This window comes from Erpetoichthys calabaricus, chromosome 2 (genome assembly GCF_900747795.2).
Source record: "Erpetoichthys calabaricus chromosome 2, fErpCal1.3, whole genome shotgun sequence".
In the NCBI taxonomy this organism is placed as follows: Eukaryota; Metazoa; Chordata; class Cladistia; order Polypteriformes; family Polypteridae; genus Erpetoichthys; species Erpetoichthys calabaricus.
The window spans coordinates 207,409,997-207,422,829 of record NC_041395.2 but is presented as its reverse complement, the minus strand read 5'-3'; the positions used below and the strand labels follow the sequence as shown (position 1 = coordinate 207,422,829).

Sequence of the window (12,833 nt, the reverse complement as noted above, 5' to 3'; positions counted from 1 at the left end):
CCCTCTGCCAAGAAGCTTTCAAGATCTGGCTCAAACACAAGCCACAAATCCATTCTGCCAGAACATCAGGGAGGGACTGGAACAGCAGCGCACCGACCGGGTACTCTTTGTGGATCTCCAAGGGGTTCTGTACAGGCCCACTCCATCCTCCCTTGGGGGTCTACAACACCAACTAGTGGTCCTGGGAGAGCTCATCCCTGACTTCCTGAACTATTACCCTGACAGTCCTTTAGGGGGTCACCTTGGAAGGACAAAAACTTTGTTGAAGATCCTGGGGGCTGCATGGTGGCCGTCTGTCCGGAAAGACGTTAGCTACCACGTGAAGAAGTGCTTAACCTGCCAGCAGCTCAAAAATCCACCTGGTAAACCGGCAGGATTTTTACAATTGACAATCACTGATGTACTGGGGGGAGTCGACCTGATGGGGCATTTCCCGTTACCAGCTCGAGGAAAACCGTCCTGATGGTGGTGATTGATTATTTTTCAAAATGGGTGGAGCTGTTTGCATTAACAGACGCCAAGACCAACAAAATCTGCTCCACTCTGAAGAAAGAAATCTTCACCTGCTGGGGGGTGCCAAAGAACATCGTTTCAGACCGGGGTCCGCAGTTCATAAGCTCTGTATTGGATGAACTTCATACCACCTGGGGAGTGAAGAAAAGCCTGACAACAGCTTACCATCCCCAGGCCAACATGACAGAGCGAGTGAACCAGACCCTGAAGAACATGATCGCCCTCCTGTGTGGGTGAACGGCATCAGGATTGGGATAAATGGCTCCCCGAGCTCCGGTTTTCCCTGAACACCGCTGTGCATGAAGCCACAGGTGAGACGCCTGCTTTGGTTGTGCTGGGCAGACAGCTAAAGGGCCCGCTTGACCGACTCCTTCCCAGAGCCCCTAGTCCAGAAACCACCAGTTACAATAATTTGTTCAAGCTTGAGGAATCGCGACGGAGAATCCAACAGAGGTTGGTGAGTTCGACATCCACACACGCCAAGTTGTATAATGCCCGGCATAAGGAAGCGCACTTTCAGCTGGATGATTTGGTCTGGATTAGAGCTCACCATCTCTCAGATGCCTGCAAAAGTTTCTCCGCCAAGCTTGCGCCTAAATGGTTAGGTCCAGCCCAAATCATTTCTCAAACAGGTCCAATTAATTTCCAGATTCAAAGGGGTATCGGCACCAACTCCAAGCTAGACACTATTCATGTGGCCAATCTCAAGCCGTACTTCGGCCCTCCCTTGTCCAAGTTTGGGGGGTGGGGGGGAAATGTAGCGGGGCTACATAGTAGTAATAGTGTTGTCAATGTTTGGGCTGAGTGCGTTTTGTTCCCATCGTCCCATTTGCTGTTTATGTGTGCGTCAGTGAATGTCGTCCCCGTAAACACAGGGGGGATGGATGATGGGAAGAGACCGCAGCCCCAAGATGGAAAGCACCTGTTTTCAATCACAATCAGTTACATCCAGCTCTCAACTATTTAAACAATCAGGAGGGAACAGAGAGAGGAAAAAGACGGAGATTTCACTTTACAACTACGAACCAAGTTTACCTGCTGTTTTCCACATCGCGCTTTGTATCCAGTTTGTTTTCATTCCGCCGGACTTACTTCAATTCCCTTATCACCAAAGACCCCGGGGCCGGACTATACCATCCACCACACGCCGAGAATTCACGGTGAGGTTGTTCCGGGAAATACAAACACATCATATGTCTGTTGACCAGTCATCCGCATTCAGGACAGTTGCATACTCGGACTCAAGTTCACGATCATTATATATATATATATATATATATATATATATATATATATAATATATGTTGTTGTTGTCACGTTGCTGCTTTGGTGGAGGGATATACATATATATTTTTTCTACGTTGGGAATGTGCAGTAGTGTTTTGTTTTCCATTTACTATATTCACTTATTTGACATACCTGTTTTTGCGTGCTTGTGTAAACTGTCGATTGAGGGGAAAATTTCATTTGTTAGAGGTACGGCTTGATATAAGATTCATCTCAGTAATTTATCCACACCACATGTCTTGGTAGTGTAGCTGCTGGCTGGGTAAGGGGTCGGCTGTTACACAATCGCTTCTCATTCATGTGAATGCTATTGTCCGACACAGCTCCTGTGCTCTCAGCCTTAAGCGGGGTCGGAAATAAAAGACAGAGAGTAGAAGACAAAGTAGAACGTCGTAAACAGGTTCAAAAATGTTGGCGCGATACACATGCAGAGCAGGTTAGAGATTATGGAAGTACTAAAATTCAAAAGTCTCAAAAAACTGATAGTAGAGATTGCATTAGCGCTAACAAACGGAAATGCGAAAAGAGATATATATGGACATAGGTGATATGACAAAAGTATGTAGATATTGTTTGGCTTTAAACTTTAAGTCTGAGACTTGTATATCATCTAATTCGTGTTGCCATCAGGGAAAAACAGTGTTTCTTCCCAATGAAGAGGCCTATCCGCGAGAATTAAAAGATTTGTTGTTTGGTGAAAGTGAAATCCACATAAGCAAGTGGCAGAGGCGCAAAGTGGCTGGTGCGTAGCGTAGGCCGGGGGGGTTGGCAAGCGAAGTGAGCAGGGGCAAAGCCCCCTAGTTATACAATATTTTCAGGTCATGAAAGAGATTGTTCTGCTTGTACAAAAGTATATCAAGTGTAACTTCAATCTGAAATAGTATCCCAAAGCAACAAATGAACAATATTCTGTGCACCTCAATTAACATTTGCAAAATTCAGCTGGTAAGACATGTATCACTGAATGCTCAACTTACCTGGCCATGTTCCTTCTTCATGTGAGAAATATATTCATCTCTCTCTGGAAACCAGGCATGACATTTACGACATGTCCATTCTGACATAGCAGCTCGGCCACCGGAGCTATTTTTACTTCTGTTCGTATTGCTGTGACGTTTGGACATCTTATAACGACGGGTTTCAGGGGAACTGGAGACATCTTCCTCATCATCCTCATCTTCTTCACCAAAAGAACTGGAGTCCCGCAAATCATCATTCATGTCAGATCTACTTTCCTTAGACCCCGTGGTTTGTGGCACAGAAGCAGATGTTTGGGAAGGAGTTGGGGGGTCCACTTTGTTAACAGGACTACGATGAGTGCTCTAAAAAGAAGTTCATATTCAGGAAAACAGCCATCAGTAAATATCAAATAAAACCTGTGATCATAAATTATTGGTTATTGGATTCAGATATGATTTGCAGTTTTAGCAAAAGCTATAAAAAAATGCTAGGTGAATGAATGACAAAATCAGGGATAATACTGGCCACCACTTTAAAACTCCCCACCAGTGCCACTGCCCAACAAAGGTTTATATGTTAATTTTAGAATTATTTGCTTCAACAAATGTAAATCTGTTCCTAAATTATTTCATTTATGCTTGCACTTAAAAATAATTTACCTTTACATGTTCCATTAGTGATGTCTTCTGTGCATAAAGCTTTGTACAATCTGGACATTTGAATACAGGGACCTTCTGTTTTGCAAGATGTGTATCAAAATGGGTGTGCAGCAAGGGTTTGTGAGTGAATACAGTGTCACACATCACACATTTATATATCATCCTAAAGCAACAAAGAAAGGAGAAAAACATTCTGTTAATATACAAACAAGTAGCCATTTTCCAGGACCTTACTTCAGTTTGTTTTCGGAGCTATTGTTTTCAGGTTTTCCATAACTATTTAATAAAAAAAATATTATACATTAGAAAACAATTTTCTCTGTAAGACTCAATTATAACCAAGACTATACTATGAAATACTACCCAATATAGATTATTTACCTATATAGGAAAATTAATGTGAACACCTCATAAACAAGCTTTCAAAAACAGAAAAGCAAACAAGAACTACAAATGCCCTGAGAATAAGATCATGAATATTTAAGTAGTATGAAATATTTAATATTTATACTGCATAGTGATCCCCTGACCAAGTCATTCAACTCCTCCCAGAAAATTTTCTACATGCTAAAACACTTTATACAAAAATTCAGTAAATATATTAGCACATAATAAAAATATAATCATATAATAGTATCTATCATGACTTTACACAACTAAAATTTAAAAATACCAAAACATTCATGTGTATTATTATATCATCCCAAAACCTACCAGTTTCTAGTTAGAGGCATTTACTCCCAATATTTCAGACAACTTGCTATAGCAGTAGTGTTGATATGATAACTAACTAATGTTAAAGCTTGCCAGCATCCATGGGAGGTTCTACCCAATGTAGCACGAAATTGATAAGATATATTAGCTCGGGAAGGATTTCAGCATAGCATTTATAGAGAATGATATGATCACGATCAACTACATGATTTATCTAACTGTGCATGTATTAACTTTATTTGCAGATGTTTTCTGTTCAGTAACTGAAAAAGTGCTACTTAAAAGTAACACTAAGAACTACAAATTCAAACATTGATTTGTGAATACCAGTATTATTCAGGATATTTTCATTTGCACAAACTCTTAAAACTCGTTAGGCAACAACACACTTTTAAAATTAGTTTTGTCAGATTTGTGAAATTTACTAATAAGAGATTAATGTAACACTCATATATGAATAATATTTAATGGATAAGTCAAATTAAAATTTCAAATGTGACAAATTACTGATGCTATAACTTTCAAATTGTTACCTTTTTTGGTTTACACAAATTAAGAAATTTTAAGGCTACCTTTCTGAAATCAAATTCATCTACTGAAGATTATTATTGCTTCAGAATGCCCGTAGAATGACCTTTCTCCTGCGGTTTTCAAATTGCTCATGAAAATGAGATCAGGCATTGTATACACTGTATACACTGAACTCAACTAACTTTAACTGCAGTTACTACTCGTTAACTACTATTAGAACTGCTACTGTAACTGGAGACTGCATCCCTTTTTCTCCTGTGCCATTTAAATATGTGTCATATGAGCTTTCACAATGACTTGAAGGAGTTTAAGTGCCTTACACAAAGGTATCCGTGGCATTTTACACTGAGAATATATAAACATAAAATAAACAAAGATAACTACAATGAAAACCAATGCATAAAAGCACAGATAACCAAGAAGAAGTGCTACACGTTAATAGCATAAAACACAATAAATATACTGTACTAAGCTAAATATGCATATAGCCCATTAACTAATCAGGAATTAAAATGCTTGATCAAATAAGTCTTTAATTTAGATTTAACTAAGTCAAAAAAATAACATCTGTCTAATTGAAAGAGGCAAAGAATTTCAGAGTTTTAGGGCAAAATAATTAAATTCTTTTATATCTGTACTACTCTACAGCAATTCATTAATATTTCTGAAAACTACTACATACTGATTATCACAATGTAAAAACAGTTTACTGTTTTATTATGAAAAAAAATTATTATGAATGAAATTACAAAATGAAGCACAAGCTGCATTCATTGGGTAGCACATTTCACCTATTACCCTTGTATGTAACATAAAGTTATCATTCACCTCATTGTTCAAGGTCTTTGGCTCTCCACAAGGAAAGATAGGTTTCTGTATAACTTACTTTGGTTGTGGGCTGCCGAGACCAGGATGCTGTGTATTAATGTGTGTCAGAGCACCAGATGCAGACTTGAAAGCCATGGGACATGTGGGACACTTATAAAACACTTCACAATGTGCAGTCTGAATGTGTGATTTAATGGAGTTGAGGCCACCAAATATAACGTGACAGCTGGAACATCTGAAAAATAACAGAATAAAATTAGATTCACTGTTAAATACACTGTATGCAGAATTGCATCAGAATCATTAATCGTGGAGCCCAACTTCTCAGAGATATGCAATCCACCCATCACTACATTTCTTTAAAACATTTGTCTAAAATAAAAGACTCATTACATACAGATATAAAACTATACTACATGCACAAGACCTAAAGATTATATATTTCAAATTACTCTTACTTTACCATCAATTGCTTTACAAACCATGACTGCTTATTAGCCACCACATTTCCAGCAATACTCAAGCAACACGGAAAACATGCTGATTTTGCTTTTTTCTCCTTCCAAAGAAATATATGACACAACACTATACCAAAGTGGTGAACATAGGAGTTCTTCTAAAACACTCTGAAATCTAAGATGACTATCAACGTAATAGTTTAATCTCCACAGATAATTGTTCAAGTTCAGTCACAAATAAATCCCTTTAACTTGCAACAAGTTGTACCTAGTCCAATCCGTAAGAAACTTGCATCTGAAACCTAACCAAAATATCACCAGAAATATCAAATTGTTTAAAAATAATTAAGTATGGCACAGGCGTTATAGGCAGAACTATTTACATGTTAAAGTGAAAACAAATCTTTAGAAACTGATCTAAAGTTTTTATAATTATTAAACACAAAATAACTAATTGGTTAAGTATTTACCCCCCCACTCAAGTCAGTATTTAATAGAGCCACATTTGGCAGGGACTACAGCCTTGAGCCTGTGTGCACAGGTCTCTGCATCAGCTTTGTAGATCTAGAAATTGCAAATTTTTCCCATTCTTCTTTGTAAAATTACTCAAACTTGGGCAGCCCAAGGACATAACGCTGCTATTTTTTAAGCTATTCCCAAGTTGCTTTGGCTTTATGTTTGGGGTTGTTGCATTTCTGGGAAATATATAATCTCTGAAATGACATTCTCTTGTAGAATACAGCAGGTTTTTGTGTTTTTGATGATGTCTGGAGCTTGGTTTTTCCAAACCTAATCTCAGTCATGAAGACCTGTACCTACAACACCAATTACACATTTTCATACAAAGGATGCAGCTCAAAGTGCTTTACAACATGTCAAAGATGTGGTTACATGCAAAACAAACCCCACAAATTTAGATAAGAATAACAATGAATAAATAGCAAACAAAAGGTAAATAAATAATGCACATTTACATAACAAAGATATATAATTAAGATATGTAGAGACTTTAAATGCAGAATTGTTTTTTTTAAGTTTCCAAATGATAAAGTCAGATGGCCAGGGTGGACAGAAAAAAAAAACAAAACAAAAAACTAAAAACACCAGTTAAGCTGGAAAAAAGACTGAGCATTCTACCCAGCATCACTATTCTTTGTTGTTACAAAGTACTAAGCAACAAAGTACTAAATATGGTTGCTTTCAATATACCTACCATTGCCATGTCCCAAACAATATGGTGCCCTGAAATGCGGTGCCATGTATAAAAAGTGTTGTCCTTTGTACATGATGTGACCAAAATGTATGCAAACACCCTTAAATAAAAGTCTGCAATGTGCACTTTATTCATATCTGAATTGTTTGAGGGTTAAATCTATCAAAGATTTATGTGTTGTTTGGGGCGGGGGGGATTGGCTGGTTTTGGGTATGGAAGACTCCCAATCTCAGAGCAATACTACAGAAAACTTGCAATGGTAAAAGTGAGTTGAAAGGTCCCCACCAGTTATGTGTGTGTGTCTATATGTTGCTACAGGCTTCTTAAAGCTGAATTCAGACTACAATTAAAAGTGACTATTTCCAATTTTTGATTCATAATTGTTTTGCCTGACTTTTACATTTAATTTTGAAAGAAACTCGAATCCAATATGACTTTGCAATCTGCAAAATTAATAAACAATTTATCAGACAGTTGCCATGTAGTAGACAACAATGAATACCAAATACATGCAGACTTCAAATTGTTTACATTTATGGGATGTCTGCGAGTTTGTCTTCTCATGATGTCTGCTGCTGAAAGATGCTAGAAAGTAGAATCATCACTACAGGATCTCTATTTAAAAACTTGTGAACATGACAGAGGAACTGGGACTAATGGGAACAAGTTGTGAAGGGGTGTGATGCAAAATACTTTTTATTTTACATATTACAAAAAATTCGTAAAATTTTGTTTTCGCTTTGTTTTTCTAGGGTACTTAGTGCTGTATGAGGAGGGAAAAACTTGAACAATTTTAGCACAAGGCTACAACATAAAATTTTTTAATTATGGGGTCTGAATACTTTCTGAAGAAACTACACAGCTTTATCATGAGCTCCTTTTTATGACATACTAAAAACTGAGTTCTGTAACGTACGATATTTGGTTTTGATGTTTTGCAAATGAATATTTTTTTCCTGCATATGCCACAACTTAGAAAGTAAGTAAGTGTGCAGCAAAGATGACTGCAAGCAGCTTTACCAAAAATAAACTACAGAAAATATTTGCAGTGGACCCGTGATCCAGATTGTGAATGGAACAAATATTTCCACTCTGCACAAGCAAGGAATTCCAGGACCCTTTCTCCCAAACTGTTATAATGCGATCAGTAGACTTATCTAGTAACCAAGCTAATTTTATGGTCTACTGATTCTTAAAATGTGGAAGGCATTTCCACTGGGTTCTAAGATGCTTACACTATACAGTATATTGGGACACCCCTAATGGGTCACCAGCAAATTAAGTATCAATATGCTGAATACATCCAGTGTTTCTGAAGAGTATAAACTTAATGTGACCTTAAAATCCTTGGAAACAAACACACATAAAACAACATCTATGATAACGTAATACCAATTATATATTTAAGAGCTGCAGGTGCAAGTATTGTTATTGTGAGAGTTGCACGTCATAATGTCAAAGTAAAAGATACTACTTTAGGTGAATAATGACAACAGACATGGATGCTAATAAGAAGTGCTAGGCATTTGCATCCATATAAAAATTCCACTGCCAAGCATATCTGTGATAGAGCCACAAGACAAAACACCATTTCCTTCAAAAATACAGCTGCACATTCCTTGTTATTTATTTAGATTTTCTTGCAGATTTCTTTTTTTTTTGTTATTTGTTATATAAAACCAATTACTGCCTTCGTGACATTTTTCGTACAGTTACAGATAACACCTCAAAATTATCATATTCAGCAGTATATATTATAAATTATATTACATTTTTATAACAGAAAGTTAAAACAAATTCAAATATTAAACATTCACATTACTTCTACAACCTAAGTAGAAACAATTTATTAATAACAATATGAACACAGGCTTCTTTTTATGTTTAATTAAAGATGCTTCAGCACTGTCTGATTTTAGACCAGTGTTTCCCAAACTGTGTGCCGCGGCACACTAGATTTGCAGATGTGCCGCGGGAGTTTCTACAAATATTTGAAATTTATACAGGTTTTCAGAACGCTACACGTGCAGCGTTACACAGGTCTGCCTACTATTAAATTTTTATCCTACGTTGCGATGACGTCCCCACTTGCAACGACCAGTAATAGTAGCCCGCACTCTCCCCTTTTCTCTGCCCTGCTAAATCGGAACGCTACATTTTGACGGAAAGGGGTGTTAGCTATTCAGGTTATGGAATTTTCCACTATACATATATTATTATAATGACTAAAATGTAGGCTGTCCTAGCAGACGCACAGCAGTTTTTGAATTGGTAACGATAATAATAAGCGATGTGTTTCATTTAAATTTTTTAGGTGTATGCTAATAATAACAAATTATCAATAAGCGTTATTCATTGTTATCCATGGAGAAATACGTTAGCAAGAATGAAACTGCGAAAGCGTTAAAAAAAAGCAAGGAACCAAACGAAGGTACAAAGAAGATTACATCGGATATGGTTTCATATCTTCGGGACCTGAAGATGCTCCATTGCCATTCTGTCTGATCTGCAATTCAGCTGTCGAATGAGGCGCTTGTTTCAAGCAAATTGAAGAGACACTTGGAAACAAAACATCCAGCTATAAAAGCGCAACCGAAGGAATACTTCGAAAACATCAGGGCTCAACAAAATAAACAAGCTAAGAAACTTACGAACTACCTAAAGCTGCCAGAAAAGGGATTGATTGCAAGTTATAAGGTTGCTCAGTTATTAGCAAAACGCAAGAAAGCGCATACAGAGGCTGAATCAGTCATTGCACCAGCTTTAGCAATAGTTGTTGAAACTATCCTTGGACCCGATGCCGCCGAAAAAGTTAAGAAAGTTCCTTTGTCAAATGATACTATCTCGCGGAGAATTGAAGACTTATCGTCAGATTTACAAGATCAAATCTGCGAACACTTTGACGCGCCTGACGATGAAGTGTCTCTGTTGTGGTCTCTTCAAGTTGATGAATCCACTGACGTTAGCGGCAAAGCCCAGCTGCTAGCTTTTATTCGGTTCATAAAGGATGAAAAATGTGTCAACGAATTCTTATTTTGCAAAGACTTACAAACTACGACCAAAGGCGAAGATATTTTCAATGTGGTGAACGAAAACATTTTGCTCTTCAAACTACAGTGGAAAAACTGTGTCAGCATTTGCACCGATGGCTGTCCTTCCATGCAGGGAAATAGAAAGGGATTCGTCACTCTTGCGCGTCAAGAAAATCCAAATGTATTAGTTGTTCACTGCATGATCCACAGAGAAGCTCTTGCCTTCAAATCTTTGCAGAAAGATTTGATGTCTGTTCTGGATCAAGTGATTACAGTTGTAAACTTCATCAAATCTCGACCGCTTGCATCCCGACTTTTCTCTCAGCTCTGTGAAGCAATGGATTCAGACTACAAATGCCTCCTGTATCACACCAACGTTCGTTGGCTCTCCAGGGGACAAGTGTTAAAGCGTGTCGTCCAACTCAAGGCTGAGCTGATTTCATTCTTGGAGGCTGAAAAAAAAGACTTTGGATTTTCTATTCATGACGAGATCTGGTGGGTTAAGGTGACATTTCTCTCTGATTTATTTGACAAATTAAATTCACTGAATTTAAGTCTTCAAGGACCATTGGAAAACATCATAACTGCATCCTCAAAACTGAAGTCATTTGGTGAAAAATTGTCGTTGTGGCAAAGTAAGATCTCGAAAGGAGTCTTCGACTGCTTTCCTACTTACAATGAATGTGCTTCAAATAAAGAAATCACCCCCGAAATTCTGTACACTTTGACACACCTGCAGTCAGCATTGCAGCATTACTTCCCAACAGTTGGAAGTAATGAATATGGATGGGTCAGCTATCCATTTGGAAACAATGAAGCTACAAATCTTACAACTGAAGAAGAAGAGCAGCTCATTGATTTAAAAAACGATGCAGTTCTTAAGTCAAGTTTTGCCAAGAAAAGCCTGGATGTGTTTTGGATTTCAATCAACAAGTTATATCCTGCAATCAGTTTAAAAGCAATCAAAATAATTCTTCCATTTGCATCTTCATGGTTTTGTGAGTTTGGATTTTCAGCACTGACTGAAATCAAGTCTAAGAAAAGAGAGAGACTTCTTACAATAGACACTGAAATGCAAGTTTGTTTGTCGACTTTGGAGCCTCGATTAGATCGCATTTGCTCTCAAAAACAGGCACATCCTTCACATTGAATGTAATACTTAAAAACAGGTAAAATAATTTTTCATTTTATTATAAAACAACTGTTTTTCTTCTTGGTGTGCCGCGAAATTTTTTTAGTTTTTTTACTGTGCCAACAGACAAAAAAGTTTGAGAAACACTGTTTTAGACTGATATCTAGCATGTGCTAAAGCTCTGTCTCTCCCCCACTCATTTACATTTGCCTTTTTGTCTAGGACTGGCTGGGATCTGCCACTTTTTCGCCTGGCTTTTCAAACCAAAGTCCACTGAATTGTGTCTCTTGCTACACGTCATCTGTTATGCAATGGAAACAAGATGAGGGGCCAGTGGAAGTAATTAGGGGAGTTTCTAAGTGAAATTTCTCAAGAATTTCATGTGATTATCTATTTAACAACTACAATATAGTGTTTTTCAGCTCTGTTTGTAGTCTTGCTGTTTTGGATTCTGTTATTATTTTTCATTCTTGTAAGATGTAAGAGAACACCTGACAGTAATGTCACAGTTATAAAACAAAAAAGGCTATTAATAAAAAAAAGATAGTAAAAGTGAATCTTTGTCCCAGAGAGGCAGTGCTACACACCCTTGTTGCTCAATATGCTCAATTTCATGCTTTAGTTCAGCATCCTAAGTTTATATATAGTGTATGTGTTAGTGTATAACTCTCATTATAATCTTAGGTTAGAAGCAATTCAGCATAAACAACTGGGGGTCAGAGAGAGAGAGAGAGAACCATCACCTGAACACTGAAGAGGCTGTTCGTGCATCAGCTAGACTGCAGAGTTAAGATAAGCCATCTGAAAGACAGGCCTTTTCTCTCCTTTCTCTTTATCTTGCTCATGTGTTCTTTGGTGCCTTTTTTCAGATTTTTTATCAATATTGAAAATTATCACATAAAACTTTTTGACTTTGGAACATGGGTGTATTTCTGGCTTTACATTTAAACTTTCCTATTATTTATTACATTATTTTATATTACTTATATTAGTAATAATAATGTTTTATTTATATAGTGCCTTTCCCATGCTCAAGGTGCTTACATTAATTTATAATATTTGCTATTATTATTAATTTTTACTGCTAACATTGCTTTGCTTTAAATTTGTATACTTTCGCTTCACATGTTCAATGACTGATTTAATTAGTATTTGGGTAAGTGGCATTAACCAAGGCGTTAGTTTATCTAAGGTACATCTTTTATGGATCGCTCAAGCCAAAGCTAGCAAGTCCCTATATGGAGTATTGAGGAGTGACACGTTATCACTCTTAATAAGTGAGTGGATGCGTGGTAAACGCCTTTACATTTTAAAGGGTTTGCTGTATGAGGCTACCGCTAGTGAGCCCGGTAGTGTCTGATTTAACTTTCGTTATGGTAAACAGTAGGTAAATTCACACTGGACTCGGCAAGTCCCACTTACCCCATGATAATGCAATCTTTCTCTGTACAGTATTTTGCTGATTACTCTCATTTATGTTCACTGCTTAAAAATGTAACATAATTA

At 37.3% G+C, this 12,833-nt stretch overlaps 1 protein-coding gene across 1 annotated transcript in view; it reads right to left on the bottom strand.

Annotated features, from left to right (window-relative positions):
* znf687b (zinc finger protein 687b) overlaps positions 1-12,833 on the bottom strand; it is a 70,416-nt gene that overhangs the window by 11,346 nt on the left and 46,237 nt on the right. The window contains exons 4-6 of the mRNA XM_028795056.2: positions 5,551-5,727; positions 3,420-3,582; positions 2,778-3,122 (exon numbers count right to left, since the gene is read on the bottom strand). Coding sequence (XP_028650889.1) covers positions 2,778-3,122; positions 3,420-3,582; positions 5,551-5,727 — 685 coding nt within the window. The remainder of the gene's footprint in view (positions 1-2,777; positions 3,123-3,419; positions 3,583-5,550; positions 5,728-12,833) is intronic.